At 40.4% G+C, this 23,602-nt stretch overlaps 1 protein-coding gene across 6 annotated transcripts in view; it reads left to right on the top strand.

Moving 5' to 3' along the window:
- Positions 1-23,602, top strand: part of VPS13B (vacuolar protein sorting 13 homolog B) — a 398,969-nt gene that overhangs the window by 279,616 nt on the left and 95,751 nt on the right. For all 6 annotated transcript variants that reach the window (XM_079984696.1, XM_079984699.1, XM_079984695.1 and 3 more), the window contains exons 34-36: positions 8,984-9,686; positions 18,197-18,334; positions 23,155-23,559. In XM_079984696.1, the coding sequence (XP_079840822.1) occupies positions 8,984-9,686; positions 18,197-18,334; positions 23,155-23,559 (1,246 nt within the window). The remainder of the gene's footprint in view (positions 1-8,983; positions 9,687-18,196; positions 18,335-23,154; positions 23,560-23,602) is intronic.

Genomic DNA, 23,602 nt, shown 5'->3' on the forward strand with positions numbered 1-23,602 from the left:
TTTTTTAAAAACCCAAGAATTAGAGTAACAATTACTGGTTTATGGTTTCAAAGTATGCTACATTTTCTTCTTTTTGTATTAACAAATGCTTATCTAATTAGGTTTTAGGAAAGTTTCATTGGAAACATTGCCTCCCTTAATAAAGAAATGGAAAGTTATTTGTAAGCCAATGCTCTCCTTGACACTAGTGGTGCATTCACATGCCATGTGAAATTTTTCTTTAGTACTTGTGCAAGAATTAGTATGTAATTCATGTATGGTTTACAGATAGAAGAACACACACATTCATGGGCAAAGGAACTGGGATTTAATCATCCTCTAAAAATGATTGTGGATCGGAGCAGCATGCAAGCTGTTCTGGGTTTTTCTCACTTTAAATAGCAGCCTGAGCAAGCAAGCTCAGAGTGATGCTTCTTGGCAGTCGGCTGTGATTGAATTCACAGCTGGCCAACATGGCACCCCCTAGATGTTATTGGACTGCAACTTCCACCAGCCCCAGCAAATATAGCCAACAGTCAGTGGTGATAGGAGTTGTAGTCCAGTGACATCTGAAGTGCGCCACATTGGTTCCCCTTGATTTAAACAAATTTCTGAGAACTCTAGAGATGTGATGCTAGGCTTCCTCAGAGTCCTCTCACAGAGTTTTGCACACTTTTGGTAGCAGGTAGTACAGTCAAGGTGGCACTTGCAGTTGACCATTGTTCTAGTACAAAGGAGTAGAAGCCGTTTTTGAGGTTTCTGGGGCCCAAGTCGTTAATCATCTGCCCTGCCATCTTAAATATCTAGCATACTGCATCCTAAGCATTTTTTGCTGGCAGAGAAGGTAATGGGAATTTAACATGGTCTCTTTATTTTTCTTTTATTTCTTGTAAAAATCAGATGTGATTCTATCCTTAGCATACAGTTTCCAGAATATAAGTGCCCCACTCACATGACCTTAATTTCATATGTTATTCCAAAGGATAAACATTTGTTGCAATGGATTATGTAATCCTCTGTTGATAAAGACGTAACATTTACTTTTTCCCCCTAGTAAAATTCAGCATGCTGGCCCATTACCAAGATGATAATTGCCCCCAAGAAGTTGATTTTCCCTAAGAAAAATCATGAAAAAATTCTGCAATCAAAAACATAAAAGATAAATCATGTACTTGAACCAAAATAGATTTCTACCCTCGTTTTTTTAAAAAAAAGTTAATCTGAATTATTTTTATTTATTTTTCAATGTGTTTGAGAACTAACCCTTATGGATCAAGCAGTTTAACCTGAGTGTTAAGTGCAAGATTGGGTTCAGTCCAGATTTTAAGGTCTATGTTATTTGGTTATCTGAAACAGACCTCTATGTTATTGGGATTACATTTCTTTTTTCTTTGTCTTACCTTAATTTAGTGGTCTAAAAGAGATGAATGTTCTAGCTAGACCCTTTCAAGGCCTATCAAAATATTGGATAAAATGTGTCAGACCTTTTCTAATGTCTCATATATAGCTTAAAATTTTTACTAAAACTTCACAAACCTAGCTTGGTAGTGAAATGGATTGTGTTTTGTTTTAACTGTTTAAATTTTAAATAATTATTTAGACCTTGAACAGCTAACTATTCTCCTGTTTTATATTGCAAAGCACACAAATACTACATCTTAGCTATTTATTCCAAATATGTTTTTAAAAGCTTCTCCTTATCTAAATAGAATGCTGTCACCTTAAGAAATTTGTTTAAAAGTGTTACACCAAACTGGCTTTCATATTAAATCACAGTATGTTGAGAGTGCTGAATTAGGACTTTGGAGCTCTTGGCACAAATCCCCACTTAGCTATGAAACTCACTTTCTTATCGTGAATTTCTTCATGCCAGTCACCCCCTCCCTTTCTCAACCTATTCTGTCTCATAGGGCTAGTAGGAGGATAAAATGAGGTGACCACAGTTTTCCTCCACTTACGTTCAAGCTGTCTCCCAGCTTCTTCTCTCACCCTAAGCTCTGGGCAATCATGTTAGCAGCCCAAGCCATTTGGATGTTCAAGAGTTTGGCCAGGGCTTCAACAGGAGTGCCAGTCATGGCAGCTAAAAAAATTCCCCAGAGCTGTCAGGAAACCCATCAACCTCTGAGGGCAGATCATCCTAATTGGTCCCCTGCCTCTGCAGAGGGGGAAAGTTTCTGAAAGCCTCAATCCCAACAGAAAATGATCTAACCATGACAAAGGACTGATGCTAGTATCTCCTACTTTCTTATCACCCTCTTCCTGCCCTGTTGAGAAAACAAAGTCCAGTGTGTGGCCTGCCACATGCATTGGGCCAGTGACATGTTGGGACAGCCCCATGGTTGTCATGGCAGCCATGAAGTCTTGAGCCACCCCAGAACCAGTCACCTCAGTAGGATGCTGAAGTCTTCCAAAACCAGCAGTCTGGGAATCCTTGGCACTGCCTACAACGCCAGTTCTGTCAGTTCAGGCAGGGAGAATGCTGGGCAGCGAGGCAGGCAGTAAACCACCAGAATTCCTAATCTGTCTCGACTGCTCAATGCCAGGAACACCACCACCACTGTGAGTTAGGTTCGACTGAGAGTTGCTCTTAATGGCTGAATAAGAATTTACACCTGGGTCTCATAGGTCCTATTCCAACACACTTAATGACTCCACGACACTGGCTCCATAATCCCCACACTGTAATTATTTATGGGTGGTTTTTTTTTCATATTTTGAGCTGATGTGGACTCGAAAGGATTTCCATTTCCATAGGAATAGGGGGGAAAATGAATCCCCTTTCTAAAATTCTGATAAAAGGAATCAGAATTTATGTTCATGCTCTAGTCATGATATTCTTGCCCACAAAAAACATTTAACTTTTAGCTGGAGCACAAAATTGGGTCAGACGTCATAATGAAGAAGAAGATATGATTGGCACGTTTACTCTGTGGTTTCACGCTTGCAATTTGTTCCATATTTTATGTGATGTGAAAAATGAGCTCATGATTGGCTAAAGATGTTTAGATGAGAGTTTGAAAATGACTATGATGCAAGTTGGAAAGAGGACTTAAATAGTCCTGTTACATAATCATAACTAAAATAAAATGGAATTGCTTCATGCAGATGTATAACATTCTTCATTCAACGCACCCACTTCAGAAGTATATTCTGTCTTGGCTATGTGACCTGAGGAGTTTTCTCTGTTGTTAAAATATAGTACCGGAGCCAGTAAATCCCTGAAATATATTTTTGCCACCACTACATATATATTTTCACACAATTTAATCAAGCATTTCAAACATTAAAACAAGCTTTGTGTTAAATCAATGTTTCCAATTGGTTAAATGATATATTAAACTACTGGTAATGCACTCAAGTCAGGGACGTGGGTGGCGCTGTGGGTAAAACCTCAGTGCCTAGGGCTTGCCGATCGCATGGTCGGCGGTTTGAATCCCCGCGGTGGGGTGAGCTCCCGTCCTTTCGGTCCCAGCTCCTGCCCACCTAGCAGTTCAAAAGCACCCCTAAGTGCAAGTAGATAAATAGGTACCGCTTTATAGCGGGAAGGTAAACGGTGTTTCCGTGTGCTGTGCTGGTGCTGGCTCGCCAGAGCAGCTTCGTCACGCTGGCCACATGACCCGGAAGTGTCTCCAGACAGCGCTGGCCCCCGGCCTCTAGAGTGAGATGGGCGCACAACCCTAGAGTCGGACACGACTGGCCCGTACGGGCAGGGGTACCTTTGCCTTTTTTAATGCACTCATTATTTTTAGTTGTTCACTTTTGGAACAATCTTTTTGACCATCAAGGAGAGATGATGGCTCAAGCAAGGGGAAGGCAGTAGTTCCTGATTCCCTTGGCAGAGCAGATGAGCAAGGCAAAAATCAGCACCTGGCTAGGAGACCAGGGTGTGGGTCTAAGACCATGGATACCACTCCTGCAGCTGAGGCAAAGCAGATAAGTTGTCTTAGTAAAATACTGGAGCAAATAGTTAAGTTGTGTAACAGGAGTATGTAGTCATGGATTAGAGGCCCCCATCTCCAGAGTGTTGCATCGTGACTAGTTAAAGTACGGATGCTGCCTTCCTCAGCTTTTGGCTCATTCAAGATCGTGAAGTTTGCAACTATGGGTTCAGTGTTGTGGAGGTGGTCTCCAGTGCCAAGAAACCCACAGGGGATGGGCAAAGGCATGGATCCATCTCTTCCTTAAAATTGCAGTTGTTGGAAGACGTTGCCTCTAAGGAATCCTAGTCTGAGACTTCCCTGCCACAAATAAGCATATTACAATTGTGTGTGTGTTCATAAAACAGGAAATGATATGCAAGAGAACTGGATTTTCTTCCAGGCTATGTGTTTAAGAAAGTTCTTCGGTTAAAGCAGGAAAGAATAGCCGAATAATTTTATACCAAACCTATTTGTGATTGTAAAGAAATCAGGTCTGTTTCAGTCATTATTTTAAAGTTGCCAATTTTTATTGATTTTTTATTGATTTTTAATCTATATACTATAAAGGAAGCGACCCACTGCAGTGTTAACAAGCTGTAATTGCAAGCCTCTCACTTGAACAGCTTGAACCATGAGTTTTTTTACAGAAAATAGTCCACGATCCAAAGAACATCTTAGAATCGTGTCATGGGGCTAGTGTTAGCCTACTATGAGTTTTAAACTTAAATAACTATTACCATGCCATATTACAAAATGCTTTTGAAACACTCCATTAAAAAAAGAAGAAGAGTTTAACCTGCAACACGGGGAGCTTCTGTTAGTAAGACAGGTCTAACCTTAATGGGGTCACTGTAATTGTCCCAAATTCTGTCTGGCATAAAATGATTTTGAGGCTGGCTTTTCATTTCCTTGATTTCCTTGGAGATTTTAGTTTTCATATTAATACATTGGACTGACAGTCCTTGCCAACTATTAAGGTAATGCGGCTGCTTAAACAGGGAGATTCATGACATATCATGATTTAGTAATAAAAAGCACCTGAGCATATTTACAACAATGCTTGAGGATGCCCAGCAACAGGAGCGTGTGTCCGTGAAGTGGACATGTACTGTAGCAGCTATAGTTAAGCCTTATCTCTCTATCTTCCCTAAATGCTTTTGAATTCAAGGGGTTAAGCTAGTAAAGTCACTTATCTCAACACATGACAAGGAAGAATTTGCCACAGTTCCCTAGCTACTAGCATAGCTTTCATCACCTTCTCTATAGAGACTGCCATGAAGTGAAAGGATGGAGAAAATGCACTGAAGCAATCTAATAAGTAAACTATCAACTTGACATTTTTCAGCGATTGAAAACTTTTTCACGTTGCAATTCATTCAGACAGAGAAACTGTAGAATCCCTCTGATTTAAGGCCCATCTGGTTATGCTCAAAGTTTTAAAGCTATTCTATCAACATAAAAAAATAATAATTCCAAGTTGTATACTACTTTTCTTCGCCAAACTATCCATTTTTAAGCCACAAATATTTTCCCAGTACTTTTAGATTTTATCTAAAAAGTATATTTTAACAGTATTTTAAATAGTTTTTAAAACAATAACAATTTATCTTGATAGATGACATGCTGTGTTTTTTCATTTTATTTTAATTAGCCATTGTGAAACCAAATTCCCCTTTGTTTTATTCCTTTGAATACTGTTTAATTACGGTTATCATGCCAGATATCTTAAAGGTTATTTTACCAATACAGTTTCATTTAACATAAGCCATATGGAATCAATAGTGCTGTTTCCTAAAGTAAATGCTTGGAAAATCTTACATTCATATGTTAAGAGTGCACATCCTTTCCTCATTAGTTGGAAAGTACAGGGATTTTGGCACAGGTTCTGTGTGGAAGCATTGTGCAGCTTTTATATGGATTTTGTTTTTAGCCTTTGATGACACTGTTTAGAATAGGAAGTATCTAATAAGTAAAGCATTTTGTCTAATGTGCTGCCAGTGTGTTTAATATATGCCTGGAGGTCTGAAACATTATCTTCTCCACTGCAGTAATATGCATTTAATTCTCTGAAAGCAGAAGGTCGAACTTTTAAAAGGGACTCAAAGTACATTTTCAACTAAAATAATTTAAAACACATGTGATAGGGGACCTGAGTAATGTACAGTTGGTTTTTATGGTTTAATCATGATCATGTTAATGCACACCAGTAGCTAATTAAAGAAAACTTTTATTGTTCGTTTTAAATGGGTTATGTAAAGAGTAAGTGAACTGATATAAATGCAGCTCAGCGATAAATGTTGCCATTACATTTGCTATCAGGAAGCCGATATTGGTGCTTTTGACATCTTTAAAATATTGGCCCATTTCTTCCATAACAAAGCATGGAACGTTTTTAGAGTTCTTGCATTTGGAATTGTTCACCAGTATAAAAGGATATTCCATTTGATGCCCAGATTTATTGCCAAGCTTGCCTTTTAAAGTTAATAGCTGCAAATCCCAACTCAGTAACTGGCTAAGTGACATATAACGATATATATCCTCCCAGAGATCATCCCTAGCAGATCTGTGTGTCTTGCCATAGCCCTTAAGGTCTGCTGGATATACTTTCCTGGAGGCATTGCCTGTGTGCCAAGTCAGAACATCAAAAGGTGATAATGCTGGTGTACTTTCTAGCTATGCAACTCCCTTCCCCTCAGAAGCCAGTTTAATTCCAAGTCTGGCTGCTTTCTAGAGACAGTACTGGCCTGTTGTGACTAGTGATTGATGGCTTTATCAAGCTTTTCTTATATATTGCTTTATTGGGTTTTTTTGGGGGGGTGGATTTTATGGTTTGGTTTAATATATTCTACTTTTTTGTGCAACAGCTTGCACTTCTGGATTTACATGATAAAAAAATTGTATACAGTGCTTCAATACAATTCTTACTAATTTATTAGTGAGACACATACTCAAACCAATGTTCTATTTTGCATAATATTTTGAAAAATAAGGCTGCTGTTCTGTTTTGTACAATACTTTTTTTAGAAGCAAAAAACCATGTGACAATGAGTTAATAGAAAATGCCTGTTCAAGATAGAACCAGGGATTTGGGCATTAAAAAGCAGGGTGGGGAATCATGCTTCTCTGTCATTAATTGATAGTGCCAGCTGTATACTGTGCAATATCAGTACAGGACTCACCACTCCTACTTAGATCAGCCTGTGTCTAATATAAAGACTTTTCCAGGCTGCTTCAAAAGCCGTCCCAGGATATTTAAATATCATGGGTTTGTCAGGGTTACGGTAATCAGTGCAGAAGTTTAAGAAATAGGTATTGAATTCAAGTTGGAAAATCTGTAACTAGAAAACAAAAAATTATAGTATTAATGTTTCTCTTTGCAAAGCTATGCTTCAGTAAATTGATAGGTCTAAGGAAATAGTTGTTTCCTTTGACTCATAAAAAGGCACTATGTGGACACATTTCAGTGGGGATTTTTTCTTATATATTTTATGCTGAACATCTTCTAAGTGGACCATATTGCCTTTTCTTTAGCAACAGGCCTATTGGGAAGACAGTGGCATTAGTCCCAATTCTTTGCTTAACCACTCAACAGTTCTTGTGGTACACAGCAATGCACTGAGTGGGAACAAAGTCAACAGGACTTGTTTGTCGTCATGACTTCAACACACAACATCCTGTTAGCGACCAAGATGGTTTAAAGATGTGAAAGGCAAACAAGTGGCTCGCTGAAGGAACTGGTCATATTTTCTCTACAGCAGGGGTGACTAAACTTTTTCAGGCTGAGGACCATACTGACTCATGCTCCACTCTCTCCTCCTGGGGCCAAACTGGGTGTGGCAGAAATGTATAAGTGGGCATAGAATCATAAAATGGTGGAGCTGGAAGGAACCTTGAGGGTCATCTAGTCCAGTGCTTCCCAACCTTGGGCCTCCAGCTGTTTTGGGACTACAACTCCCATCATCCCTAGCTAGCAAGACCAGTGGTCAGGGATGATGGGAATTGTAGTTCAAAAACAGCTGGAGGCCCAAGATTGGGAAACACTGATCTAGTCCAAACTGCAATGCATGAATCTCAACACGTGGCCCCTCCAATCTACTTTGAAACCATACTGGACCCTGCATAGCCTTGCAAATGTGCTAGCAGAACAGCCAGTGTTAATTTTGTTAAGAATGAGTTCTCAGGGGTGGGGCTCAGAAAAGTCTTTTGGCTCCACAGAATCACGGCTGCAGGGCGGGGAGGCTATGAAGCAGTCAGTAACAAATATTGTTTTATTTTTATTTATTTTGATAATAATTGACAAATCTGGAAGCTTTGGGGGATGACAAAAAAAAAAACCTTTTGGCATTACAACAGGGGCCTATAGCAACAACTGAGTTACAGAAGTTCTAATAATATTTTTTTTAAAAGGAAGAATTTTGTGGGTCATCATGGGTGTCACAGCAGCAGATCAGTAATTCAGCCAGCAATTTTAAATACTATATACTACTGGTAAGCCAGGTGCTCCCCATCTTATATTTGTGCAGCTGGTTCTTCCTGCCCAAGTGCAGAATCTTACCTTTGTCCCTATTGAAATTCATTCTATTAGTTTGGGCCCAGTTTTCCAATCTGTTAAGATCATCATGAATCCTGATTCTTCTGTGGCAATAGCTACCCCTCCCAGTTTGCTGTCCTCTGCAAATTTGATGAGCACCCCCTCAATACCTTCACCCAGATCTGTTATTTAAATATAATTAATTACTTAAAAGGCAGCTGATCAGTTAAAACATCTTAAATTGGCTGACACACTATCTTTTGAATTCCTAAATGGTCTGAAAAACAAATTAGTTTGAATGTAGGAAACATGTATTCCTCCTGCCACATCTTTCACTAGCATGTCATTAAATATGAGTCACCATTTCTCTGGAACAGACACCTGCTGAGTTTTCATGAGTGATTCCTATTTTAAAAGTTAACTTGGCAAGTTTCTTTTTTTATAGAATTCTCTCTCTCTTGACCTCATGTTTATATAGCAATTGTTTTATGTTGTGAAATGGAAATACTTAGGATATGACTATTTTAAGTTAATATGCTATTTTTCTTTCCAGGTTTCCAAACAGGAACAGAAAAAAATGGATACATCTGATGGAGGCATGACTGAAACATCTTCACGTTACAGTGGAGCCCAAGACAGTGGCATTGGCAGTGACAGTGTTAAAATCAGAATAGTCCAAATAGAACAACACAGTGGTACCAGCCATCACCGCATTGCCCGTCCTTCTCGGCAGTCTTCTATTGTGAAGAACCTGAACTTCATTCCCTTTGATATTTTTATTACAGCAAGCCGAATATCCTTCATGACTTACTCATGTGCCACTTTACCTAAATCAAAATCGATGGAAGATCAGAAAGATGGAGAGAAAGCAGCCAAAACTTCATTAAACCTTCCTGAAGCAAACTTGAGAGCTGAGCACGATTTCAAAAAGCCCAGTGGAGCAGGCATTTCATCTGTAACAGCAGATGACCTATTGAATGCTAACAGTTCACTGCCTTCTGGGAAAAAAGCAGGTCTTCTGTCTCTTGAAAGTCTTCATGCTTCTACAAGATCATCCGCTAGGCAAGCCTTGGGCATAACTATTGTTCGACAGCCTGGTCGCAGGGGAACTAGCGACTTGCAGTTAGAACCATTTTTGCACCTTGTCGTATCCCAACCTTCTTTGATCTTAAGCTGTCATCATAGAAAGCAGAGAGTGGAAATATCTGTGTTTGATGCTGTCCTTAAAGGTGTAGCTTCAGACTACAAGTGCACAGGTAAGACCATTTAATGTCTGGCAGAATAATAATTCTTTTGTTCAGAGATTACTTGATGTACTATGGACAGCTTTCCTTCATGACCACATAATCTGGCCTCTGCTCAAGTTCAGAAACATTAAAAAAAAATCTTAAGAAAACAGTACTGTATAGCTAAACGTTTCAGTCTGAAGTGTTTCCCCGTTTTCTCGCACAAACCAGTACATGAATGTCATTGTTGTTTAGTCGTTTAGTCGTGTCCGACTCTTCGTGACCCCATGGACCAGAGCACGCCAGGCACTCCTGTCTTCCACTGCCTCCTGCAGTTTGGTCAAACTCATGCTGGTAGCTTCGAGAACACTGTCCAACCATCTCGTCCTCTGTCTTCCCCTTCTCCTTGTGCCCTCCATCTTTCCCAACATCAGGGTCTTTTCCAGGGAGTCTTCTCATGAGGTGGCCAAAGTATTGGAGCCTCAGCTTCAGGATCTATCCTTCCAGTGAGCACTCAGGGCTGATTTCCTTAAGAATGGATAGGTTTAATCTTCTTGCCATCCATGGGACTCTCAAGAGTCTCCTCCAGCACCATAATTCAAAAGCATCAATTCTTCGGCGATCAGCCTTCTTTATGGTCCAGCTCTTACTTCCATACATCACTACTGGGAAAACCATAGTTTTAACTATGTCATTATTAACCTTTAAAACATCTAAATTGCTCCACGTAAAATGGAGTGCTTGCTGTGGAGCAGTACTGTTGTTCCTATGCCATCTTTCTTTTAAGCAGTACTGCCTTAAGAGTACTGCCTTTGTAAGTACTGCTTTAAAAACCTTTGGGCCCATGAAAAGCCTTCTAGTCGGCTTATCAGATCCAAGTATTAAAGGGAATCTGGATCTGCTGGTTTTTCTCTGGGGGCTCTACTTGAGCAATGCACATTTGGCTGGGGTTCCCCAATGATTTTTAAAAAGATATAATTACATATCAGTGTCGTTTTGAAGCGTCTGTTCCATGCTGCTGTCTCAACCCCATTTTCACTCCTGAAAATGTCATGTCAGCTGCTTGTCCACTTGGTAGCATCAGGGTTTTGATTTGAAAGGGTGATATGAATACTGCACAGATATTTGTGGGGAAGTGGCCACAACTAAGAGGACCTTTGCACAGAAGGGAAGGACCGTGCAGGAACTATCAACCACCCTGCTGCCTGGGACCCTTAGAAGGAGCTGCTACCTAAGGATTTTCTCCTGCTCTCTGAGATGGGGCAGGGGTGGTGGTGGTGGGGAGATCCCTTACTTTTTTGGCAGAAACCTGAGTGTGTTTGAATGTTACTGGTTTTCAAAATGTATTAGAATTTTGTATTTGTGTGGCATCCTTTCTGAGCCACTTTGGGGGCCTTTTTAGGTGGCACTTAAATAAGCAAGAACAAAAGATCCCAGGTTCCATCCCCAACCTAAAACACTGGAGAGTCAGCCAGCATAGACAATACTAGGCTAGATGGACTAGCAGCTTCCTAGCTTATTGTGGCTGATTATGTACAGAAGTAAGGACTACCATATTGGTATATATGTGCATCATTTGCAGAAAAGGATGAAAAGGAAATGACGTGAAACAGAATGATTTTCTACTTTAGTCCATTGCCAGTAACAAGCATTAAATAGGAAATAAAATACCAATCTTCTCACTGACAAAACTGACAAATGGAAGAATTTTGATCCGAGATACTGTTTCTCTATCACTCCAAAATATGGATATTCATATTTGAAATCATTGGCCTAGATTTACTTTAACTTCTTCAGCATGTGATGGCTTTAAGATTAACAGCAGCAATCCTTCTCCTCTTGCCAAACTTTGGGCAATCCATTTCATTTTCAGAAAAGAAATACATTGTTAGATTTAGATGTAATACACCACATTTTTATTCTCCAAATTTCTGCCTAAAGATATTAACAAGTTTGTTAAATGTTTTGAGCAAAAAGGAGAGTAAAATCATAGTGAGAATAAATGCCATCTGTACTAAAGCTGTCTGTAGAATAAAATACTGAAGAAACTGAACTGATAACTTGGCTGGGATCCAAAGAGCTACTTTAGATGTACCCAGCAAGTGCAAAGTTTTCACCTTGCCTCTAGTTTAGATTTTGAACATATGGGCAGGGCCTGTGTGCTGTATTAGTGTATAGCACCAAGTATCTTTTTAATAAGGAATAAATGGTGATGACAGGGGACGCAGGTGGCGCTGTGGGTTAAAGCCTCAGCGCCAAGGACTTGCCGATCAAAAGGTCGGCGGTTCGAATCCCTGCGGCGGGGTGCGCTCCCGCTGCTCGGTCCCAGCGCCTGCCAACCTAGCAGTTCGAAAGCACCTCCAGGTGCAAGTAGATAAATAGGGACCGCTTACCAGCGGGAAGGTAAACGGCGTTTCCGTGTGCGGCTCTGGCTCGCCAGAGCAGCGATGTCACGCTGGCCACGTGACCCGGAAGTGTCTCCGGACAGCGCTGGCCCTTGGCCTCTTAAGTGAGATGGGCGCACAACCCCAGAGTCTGTCAAGACTGGCCCGTACGGGCAGGGGTACCTTTACCTTTACCTTTACCTTTACCTTTAAATGGTGATGACAACAATGGGGACCGTACACACTTTTCTTTCTCTATTCTGAGATGTAACAGGAGCATTTTAAAGCAGCATCACTAGTATGTGTAATACCACGTGCTCCTCAGATGGGTCTAGTGTGTGGTCGTCAGGTAGGTCATTTTCCCTGTTTGCAGGACTTTACTAGCATCTAGAATCTAGATTAATGAATAAATTGAATGCTTCAGCCATGAACTATTCCATTTTGGAATACTTTCTGTTCACGAAGGTTTCTGTTTGGCCACTTGCTCGAATGGTGCCAGCTTTGTATCTAGTCCATCTGCCCATTGCCATCTCTCTCCTCTTTGTGCCCATGTCTGTGGTGCTTCTTAACTATTTAAACCTATAAACAAACAACCAGATTTAAATAAATTAAGGTATTTTATCAAGTAACCAGTATCGCATCAAAGCCGTTGTTGTGGTGGCTTATTTAGCAGTATTTCATTGACTTATTTTCAAAATGTCAACCCTTAAAGCACAGACTACTAAGAAAAATAAATGTGGCTTTACTTTGACCAAACAAAGCAACGATGTGGCTCCATGAAGTTTTAATTGTCTCATAATTGTCAGGATTTGTGGTCAAAACTCACTATTCCATCACTCATGAGGAATGTGGTCATCCTATCGTGTCAGCGTCATCGTTTGGCGGTTTAAAAAAATAAATAAATTAGATTTGCCACACACATCTCAGGGATATTTGGCATGTATTATTTATTACCAGAAAATATGTCACTGGGAACTGTGCATGACATTGTTTAAACCATTTAATTCAGTTAGTAACATTAATATTCAAGCCAATTCCTGCAGCTCGGGTCTGATGGATCATCTGTTAGTACTTTGTGGGGGAAAGTGGTATCTTGCAAAGAAAATGTAGGGTTCTGAAAGAAGAAAGTGTGTGTGTGTGTGTGTGTGTGTGTGTATAGCTTGTGGGCAGAGCTCCCCTGAAGCTGAAGACAGCAAAGAAGCTCCTCATATGGAAGTGTGATACATACACCGCAGATGTTCTATAAAGAAGCCATTGCAGCCTGTTCCTGATCTGGTGTGATAGGTTGGGACACTGGAGGAGGAAGTTACTATTTCTTTCTCTCTGCTAATATGATAGGAAATGTTACTTTTCTCCACTGTCAATTTATTCCTAATCTCTGCTTCTTAATTCTGTCTTACTAATAATGCATCAGCATGTCTTCCTGCCTTTATGACTGCTAATATTCCCCCCCCCTTAAGAATCTGAATGACTTTTGTCAAAAGCTTTTTGAAAGTTTAAATATAGAATACCTACTTATTTATAGACTGCACCAGCTGCATAGAAAGCTGCCTTATATTGGGTTGGACTTCTCCCATCTGCCCCAGTTTTGTCTATTCTGACTGGCAGTGGATCTCTCCCAGCGGTGAACCTTCTACCTGATCCTGTTAACTTAGGTGTGCCAGGGATTGAACCTGGGATCTTCTGTATACAGAACATGACCTGTACTACTAAGATGCCATTCCTCCTCTATATTACATTTTTTGATACAACAATTCTAAGTGGTTGGTGAGGCAAGGCTTCCCTGTGTTGAAATCACAGCACATCTACATGTTCTCTAATTCTAGTTTTAATCATGCTTTTCACTAGTTTATCCATGATTCATTAGGATGATGGTTTTGCTATAACACAAATCATTAGGTTATTCAGATTATGTGCCCTCTCAGTAATCTTTTTCTTTATCTAAATTTACAAAATTGTGAAGCATATATATAGAAAATAAATGGAATATGTTTCTCAGACAGAATCAGTGAACGTATGCAATTTCTCCTTCAGATATATAGTTCGTTAATTATCCATTTTAGCAATCTCAAAAATTTTGATAGGGATTGACAGGTCTAATGGATACCCTCCTTTAATGTTACATCTGCTGTATTCTATAGGGTCGTGGGGGGGGTTGTGTGTGGGTTTTTTTTTTACAAAAATGCAATTTTTTTATTGATCCAGGGCAAAGCGCCACTGTCAGAGCTGCCCCTAGGTTCTTTTCCCATCCCAGCGCGTTGACCAATGCAAAAAAGCGGGAGTGATATTGCCGTACAGTGGCTTTGCCTTGTTTCAGTCCATGGATCTCCCTTCTGGCCACATCCACATCCACAGCCGATAGAAAACAAGCATCCATCACTTTAATAAAGGCATCCGAATTTTGGAGGGCTGGGTCATTATCGCGCCACAGATTGCGCAGCCATGCCTTTGCTTCCCCATGGAGATGAGTTAGTATGAAGCCCACTTTCTCCTGCTCATCTCTAAAGTCCTTTTGCAGCAACTTGAGCGCAAAAACCAGGTCTGCTCTGAAACTAGGATACTGCTGCAGGCTCCCGTCGAAATGGGACACGAGGCTGCCCCCCCTCTTACCGAGACCAATTCCCTCCGGTCTGGCACCCGGCAGCCCCTGTTTGATCAGCATTTCCAACCTGGTCTGCAGATCCTGGCAGGCGGCGGCTGCTTCATCCTCCCTCTTTCTGGATGCTGCTATTTCCATGTTGAGCCTTGTGACTGCTTCTTGCAAGGCTGCCATTCTTTCATCCGCACTCATCCTTCCCGATCTTCGTGAGCTCGCAAAGCACCAAGCTTCGCCCTTCGCCGCTTCAACTCACGCTGCGAAGGTTTAGGAGACGGGACTTACTGTCAGAGCTGCCCCTAGGTCCCAGCTCACAGAGGACCAACGCCCGATCGTCGTTATGTACAAAAGTCTTTATTGAAGTTCAACTTCCATTCCAAAGCCGCAGCGCGCAGCCCTACGTCTTAAACCCTAGACCGGCGAAGTCCCGTCTGAATCTCCTCCCCTCTGACACCAGTTTAAGATCCTAGCCCTGCTCCACCTTTTCCATTGTTCTCTCCTCCTCTGGGTCCTCCTGCCCGCCGGGGCTTTCCCCTTTCTGGACTCTTCCGACGCTGAGTCGGCTGACTCCTCCCCCTGTCTCCGGCGGGCTTTAGGACCCGGTTCCCAATCCTCATTCTCTGCTGTCCCGCGCTCCTGTACATTTGAACTTGCCTCTCGCGCCAACCCAGTGACCTTCCTCCTGACCGTCACACTGCTTCTGTCACTGCTTCCCTCTTCCGGGATACTGCCCGGATCTGACCTCCCCTCCGTTGTCTGGCTCTCCGACGGAGGCGTGGCCAGCCCTGACTTATCTTCACTCCCTGGTGTGGAATCCTCTGCCCTCGATACCTGGGACTCTTCCCCCCCCCACTATGCTCTGGTGGGGAAGCTGGTCCTGATTTCCAACTGCTACTCTGGGAGTCCCTGCTGGCCCCTTGCTCCTGGAGTGTCCCCCTTGGGAATCCCCTTGCCCTGGCCACTGGCGCCCCCTTCTGTGAATCTTCCGATTCGCTGGAGAGGCTCATGGAATCTCTCGGGCCACTGTCATCTTCTCCTACGCTGCCCTCAGATTCTTCCCCTTCGCTCTCCATCTCCCCTCTTCCCTATGCTTCTGCTCCTGAACCCCTGACAGAAATTCCCCCAGGAAATCAATTCTGCCTTTGAAATCCCAATAATGTCCAGGAAAATCTGGGCGTATGGCAGCCCTATTTTAAGGCAGTACTGCTTAAAAGAAACAATTGTACTGCTAAGAACAATTGTACTGCTCCACAGCAAGCACTCCATTTTACATGGAGCAATTCAGATGTTTTAAAGGTTAAGAACAACATGCATGTACTGTTATGAAACATACATTTGTTGAAAAATCAACAGTTTCAGTTTGAGTTATTTAAGAACTCTCAGGTGAATGTTAATGAGTTGTTATTTTTTAATTTGTCAGTTAAACAGATACACTTGGTTTTATAGGCACACACACAGAGAGAAGGAGAATTTGAATTTAAGGACTCATAAAAAGTAATGGATTGCAGTATGACAAATTTAATTTTAGTGCATGAGAATCTGTAGTATCTGATGATCAATTATAATCTCATTGACACCTTTAAAAAGGCAAAAGTAGTTGGATGTTTTATATATTATTTCTGTATTTTAAATTTTTCAATTCAGTGCTGTTTTACATATGCATTTTTGCTTTTTCTTTGCTTTGTGATCTGTTCTGATGAAAATTGTATACAAATATTGGAAATAAATAAAATGAACTTGAAGGGTTGATTTTACAAAACAAAACAAAACAAAACAAAACAAAACACCCAGTCTTGGTGCTGAAGGGCATTCTATGCAGAAAATGCCTTTAAGCTATCCAGTATTGTATTCTTTTGTACCGTAATTACCGGTGGAGCAGGCAGTAATTTTAAGTGAAAGAAAAGGAAGAGCTTATTGTAAAATATATAGCGCAAGCTTGCACAGTGTTGTAAAATCAAGACCTGAATATTGATCAAATAATGATATTGAAAAACCGACAGAGGAATGTTCTAACTTTTAGTTTAACCTTTGACTTCCCATGTAGAACTAAAGTCACAGTTACTGGGTTTCAGTATGTTATTTGAAATTACACAAGGTTCAATATCTGCCAGGTTATATAGCAATCCTGTGATTAAGTCAAGAAATGCATTCCAAAACAGACTTTTATATGTCCATACCACACTGCCATATGTTGACTATAAGCAAAAGTATGAAACTACCGTACTTGAAAAGAAAACACCGCATCCTACTTGCTAATAAAGCTATTGGTAACATATTTAAATTATCTAACTATCAGGGAGCAGTATTCTCTGCAAACATCACTATAGAACAAAAGAGGATTAAGGGTCATGGTGGTAATGCAGTGTGGGATTAAGCCAGAATGAAACAATTTTGTGGCTAAAATTCTTAAAGCGGTTCTTTTTAATGCTTAAGCACTGCAGCTACTTAAGAACAGAAAACAAAACACCCAATAGAAATATTATAACAAAGACTGTGGGTTGCCATAGATTTTAAAAGTTTTACTCAGTGCTGATTTCTCATATACATTGTCCAGGACATGAAGAAAGACAGAGAACTGAAAAGTACCAAATGTGAACTTTGAGTCACAATTGGGAATATTAAGGATTGAGCAAAGGGGTTTCATTAAAGAGGGCCAAGAGGAAAAGCTACTGAAGTTAACTTCAAAAGCCTAGTAGTAAAAGGGGATTGCAATGTCAGTGAAACTGCAAACTGTATCAAATAACCCATAAGTAGAACCACTCTACTGCATTTCCAAACATGTGGTTTTCTGATCTCTAAGGCTTGTTTATAGTTTATTCCTTTTCTTATTTGCTTGCTTTTACTTTTGTGCTTATCGTTTGAAAAGAATGCTACAAAATGTTGAATGCATTGCTAATAGAGTTAAAAATTAGATCATAGACCTATTTTGAATGCACGGTTAATAGGCACCTATTAGTTACACTGAACTTAACTGTTTATACATGGCACCTTTAAACATTTGTTGGTAGTATCTGATGATTTGGAGCCATTTCTATAATTTTCTATAATTCTATCATTATCATATTATAGTATTTATATGAGATATTTGTGTACACTGTGGCCCAGCAAGACAAAGTAAGCCAAACCATGGTTTACCAGGGCTGGGTGAATGTGTGGGTTCAAAGACAGACCCCATACTTCTGGTTTAGTTCTCTCCTCCCTAACCTGAGTTGTTGTAAAGGTTTGTTCTTGGCTACAGTTTGTGGTTAGTGAGTAGATACCATAATCACAAGCCTGGTTTGGACACTTGGTGTTGCACAGGAGCAGAAAGGACCAGGGAGGAGAAAAGCAGCTGTGAGTTCCTTGCCAGGAGGCTACCACTTCTCACTAACCCATCAACCTGCAATTTTCCTTACTGTGTCACATGAGCCAGGACTTTATCTATATAAACTAGATGGTATATGAACCAGCCATAGATATTTAAAAGCTATGAATGCACATTACTTCCCTTCACTACTTTATTACATTGTTGGCTGTCGTATTAGCAACATGTCATAACCAGACTCTTCTCACTGTGGTAGACCCTGGAAAAACTCTCCCAGAAACTCTGGACTATTGCAAGACATGGTTACAGACAGTGGCAGGGGAAATCGATGCTAAAAGCGGCATCCCACCTCCTCTCATCTCATTGCAGATTAAAGACTTCCTCAATGGACCAGGTAAGCATACCGTTATGATTACTCTTGCAAAGCAAGAGGCGCAAGCAAGAGTTAGGCAAGGTTCAAAGTCCCCCTCTTTCTCTTAACTGGTAGTGTTCACTGGGTAACCAAGTCCGTGCTTCCCAGTTTCGTGTCCGATTGTGGGCTTTTTGTCCATCAGTTTTCCCAAGGATTGCTGTTTGTTCCAATTCTGCAGTAAACAGCGAGTTTCCCCAGAGAAAGCAGCAGGAGGAGAGGAAAAAAGCCCCGCTCAGACATGGACATGGAAATCACAGACCTGTGCTCAGAAAGCAGATTGCAAAAGGAAGTCTAGATAAGCCCTTAGTGTAGTTTTTGAAAAAATGGTATCAGTAGTAATTCACAGTAAACAGGTATGGAACCCTCAGCCAGGAGTTGATCTGGGCTGTTTGAAAACCCACATGCATGGAGCAAGTTTCAAATGACCGAAACAAAATAATCTAGGTGGCACTCCACACATAGGGCAACATGACCACATAAATAGTCGAAAAAGAGAGTAAATACATCCCTACAGATGCTGGTATTTAAGTTGTGTGCCATTCTATAAATATGTGGGCTGATGGTTTATGTTAAATAATTCCTTAAAATTATATCACAACTATAAATATTCCAAGGTGTATACATTTATTATTGATTACCGTAGGGCCAACTAAACTAAATTTGTTTTACAGCACTTTTATTTCAACTCTTACGAATGCTAGCAAAGTAAATTCCAATTATCTCAAAATTTATAGAGTGAATAAATGTCAAGCTATACAGTGTTTTTAAACCAGCTCTTTCCATTCATTTGTAAAATACTTAGGAGAAAATTATTCAAGATTTCAGTTTTTATACTGTAGGCTAGCATGTAACTCACTTTATGTGACGTTTTACACTAATAAATGCAAATGTGTGTATGAAAGATTTGCCTCCTTAAATTTACATTACCTGTTTGTAATGAGAGAGAGAACTTCCCTGAGGTCTCCTTCCCCCTCCCCCCCTCCACACCTATACTAAGTACATTTGCACACACTGAGAAGGGACTTGCATGCTGCTAGGTTAGTGTATGAGAGAGAGAGAGAGAGAGAGAGAGAGAGAGAGAGAGAGAGAGAGAAGGAGGCCTCAGTCACCAAACTGTAGTTTATTAATTTATTAATTTAGTTTATTAATTATTTAATTAATTATTTAGTTTATTAATTTATTAATCCTTAAATTTAGCACATCCAGAAGAGTTGTTCTTTTGTACATGAGCTGGTAGCTTTTAAAGTTCTATTTTAACATGCACCATCTTGTTCTCTATTTGCAGACTAATAGTGGTGAACTGCATTTGAAAAGATGCAAAGTTATATTAAGCCCTTGTTGGTCAGCTAATTGTTACTGGCCATGATGGAGATTATCATATTTTTTTATTACCTCACTGTTCTTTCTGATGGATAATTTAATATTTTTCAAAGATGAAAACATCAAATTTGGGGATGTTTTGGCTTCCCGACATACTTTATCCCAGTCTTTGTGAAAATATATTACAAAAACTCTCAGCAATTCATAAAGTTTAATATACCTAATAGTCACTAATTCCAAGTCTAAGAAAAATGCAAGCTTTCTTTTGCCAAAATGCACGCCCTTGTCGTTTTCTTGGAATGACCTGTATGTATGAAATTATTAAGTTCATCAAATTTTAGCTGTATGAGTTATTTTTATGTACAGCATTTTATCCAGTCAAATTAAGGAATATGGTAGACTCTGTTTTATCTTTCAGCAAAGAGGCTGCAAGAGGTTTGTTTGTCTAGGTTTTCCCCTCCCCCACTTCTGTTGGTCGCATGTTGTGATGAATAACATACCTCTCACCATACATAAAAAAGCACTTTGTAGGGTTCCCTCCCCCTTTACCTCCAAAGGCAACAATTGTACCCATTAGCAAGGTCAGTGGTTTGGAGAAACCTGGAAAATAGCAGCTACCAGAAACCCACTACAATAATATCTCCAGCAGGTGATAGATTAGTTGGAACAAATTGGAACCATTGCACTTCGACAATCCTGGTTTCTTTCAAGCTGTTTTAAAATGTCGTCATTTTAATACACAGCCTCAGCCCTGCGGAACAGTCCACAGCAGGTTAATTTGAATCGTATGATGTGTCACTGCCCTCAGTTGACATGAGCTCCATTCCATGTGTGAAGCCATAATAAATCCATTCCCAACCGAGGCAAATTCCCTGTGAGAAGGTGAACTAATCCAGGCCTCACACTGGCATGTTAGCCCTCCATAATTGAAAGCAGGGCCACCTGTTCCCAGCACAGTTAGCCTATAGAGAGAGAATTAGCATTAGATCAGATACTTACTATATTGAAAAATCATTCATATTTTTGCGAGTTCAGCTGTGGGCTGCTTAGCATGACATCATATATAAACCCAGGAATGTGCCCACTTGATCCCAGTTTAACAGTTTTGTTAACCATGGTGTTGGTTAACTTTGAAATGAGAATTTTTTGATTTAATGAGAGCTGACATGTGAGAAGGGGAACTGACCGGGGTGCAGACTTTTCTAATTAACTTAGGGTCATTTGCAAAAACACTCGAACACTCCGGTAGGGGTTTTTTTTTCATTGCTTTGTTACAAATAGGTTTTTGAAATAGTGACGTAATTGGATAGCTGCATTTCTTAATAGAATGAAGAAAACTGTGCCAGATAGTAAATATTCATTAACACAGGTATGGTTTTAGTTGTTGCAAAGCATAGTTCTAGGAAATGCTTCAAACAGCAAGAAATTGTACCTTCTCCATCCATATGAGATATCACAATCTTCATAGTCTTGCTTTTGTTTTCATCAAGTGTCTCTCTTCACACCCCAAAAGCCCTTGAGCTTTTAGGTTTTCACTTTTTGGATAGATTAATTGTTGCTTAGTGCAGTGTTTCTCAGACTTGGGTCCCCAGCTGTTGTTGGGACTACAACTCCCATCATTCCTAGCTAGCAGGACAGTGGTCAGGGATGGTGGGAGCTGTAGTCCAACAATAGCTGGGGACCCATGTTTGAGAAATACTGAATTTGAGAAATATTTGAGAAATACTGACATGACTTGAACAATGGAGGAAGCTGAACTAAAATGAACAGAGAAATTATTTTAATGAATGGGAGCATCAAGAGCTGGACAATTAAAGTAGAAATTCAGGGCTTGGAGAAGAATATGGCCAAGAAAAGAAATGAAATAAAAGTATAGGATAGGTCGTTTGTTCATTGTATCATTATTCCGGCATCATGTATAAGCAATAGGAAAGGCTGGGCAAGATTGTTAGCTTTAACATTTGGATCAAGAAGAAAAGGAGAAAAGAGGCAAGCTTTTCACATTACACACTTTTAAAGATATCGTTAAGGAACATACCTCTCAGATAGCATCAGGTGAACAACTAGAACGACCTCCCTACAGACACTACATTGGAACCAAGTTCAGTTGGCATCAGATAAACTTCCAAGTATCCATGTTCCAGTTCCAATTTGGCAAAAAGTTTATGAAGAACTGAGATTTTGAATTCAATAGTTAAATGGGAATAATGTCTACAATCCAGTAAGGAGCATGAGCACACTAAAGATTTTCAGCAGTCCCGCAGGAAAGCTTAAAAGGCTGTTTGGCAGTTTAGTAACGTGAACTTCCAGAAAGGAAACCTTTGGTCCAGACTGTGGTCCAGTTCACACATAAAGTTAAACTAAACCATGGCTAAGTGTGACTATGGGAGCGTGTGGATAGTCCTAGGAAAAACTTGTGCTGTGATGCTTCTCTGGTCCTGTTGTTGCCATGTTACCTGGGACTAAGGCATAGTTTGGTTTAGCATTACAGCTGAGCTCAGATTCATGGTTCCTCTCCCCTACCACAAACCGTACATCAAGAACCAACTTTGGCTAAAGCTCATGGGTTGTTTGAAGCAGGTGTGGGGAACCCTTGGCTCTGCAAATGTAGCTGAACTACAACTCCAGTCAGCCCCAGCAAGCATGTCCAGTGGCCAGGAATGACAAGAGTTGTTGTTCATCACCATCTGGAGGGCCAAAGCTTCTCCACACTTGGTCTAAAGTGAAACAAACCATGAACTCAGGTTTAGATGTACAGTGGTACCTCAGGTTACATATGCTTCAGGTTACAGACTCCGCTAATCCAGAAATAGTGCTTCAGGTTAATAACTTTGCTTCAGGATAAGAACAGAAATCGTGCTTCGGCGGCGTGGCGGCAGCAGGAGGCCCCACTAGCTAAAGTGGTGCTTCAGGTTAAGAACAGTTTCAGGTTAAGAACGGACCTCCGGAACGAATTAAGTACTGTAATGCAAAGCCAAGCCATGGCTTACCTCTGGGTAGCAGGACTGCAGCAGGACTGGAGGAGAAGCCGCATAACCACAATTTTTCCTTTGCATAGTTTTACTTTAAGGATTCCCAACACTTTTACTACATAATCCCCCCCCCCCCCCATCTGCAAAACAATGTTCTTCTCATTATGTGTTTTGTTAAAACATTTGCTGGAAGGGCTGCACCTTGAATATTTATGAAATTATAAATGCAATTAGCCAAGAACAGATTGCTGAAGAATTTGGGTTGTATTCAACTATGTTTTACTCAGAGTAGGTCCATTGAAATTAATAAACATGATGAAGTGAAGTCCACTAATTAATTAACTTTGAAGTAGGAAGCCAGGTTATTACCTTCTTTGAAAAGCAGTTGGATTGAACTTTCATTTTACAGTAAATTAAGTAATTGTTTGAGGATGCATAATTTTTATAGGGGGGGGGGGATGGTTAAGACAAATTTCTTTCTCCACCCCTACTTTCCTATTTGTCCCACAGCGGAGATAAATGTGGATATATCAAAGCCTCTGAAAGCAAATTTGAGCTTTGTCAAGTTGGATCAAGTAAAACAATTTCTGAAAAAGATCAGAAGCAAAAGTGATGATGAGACTCAGGAGGAAAATGCTTCAGCAGCTGATAGCCTTCCAAAGAAGGATGACACATTAACATCCCAGTGTTACAAAAGCCAGATTTCTGTCTCTGAAGACCATGGTGATGGAGGACAAAAGGCATCCCAAGAAAACTTATGGATGGGCATTTCCTTTTGTCAGAAGGTTTCTATCCACACCACTCAGATTGTCATTTCTATGGAAACTCGTCCAGATCCTAGGAAACCCTGCCTATTAACATCTTTATCAAATCTCAGTGGAAATTTGAGTGTCAAAGCTAGCTCGAAGAGCAAAGGTAAGAACATTTTAAGTCATACTTGTTTATCACAGTGGTATCA

Source organism: Podarcis cretensis (genome assembly GCF_951804945.1).
Source record: "Podarcis cretensis genome assembly, chromosome: 7".
NCBI lineage: Eukaryota > Metazoa > Chordata > Lepidosauria > Squamata > Lacertidae > Podarcis > Podarcis cretensis.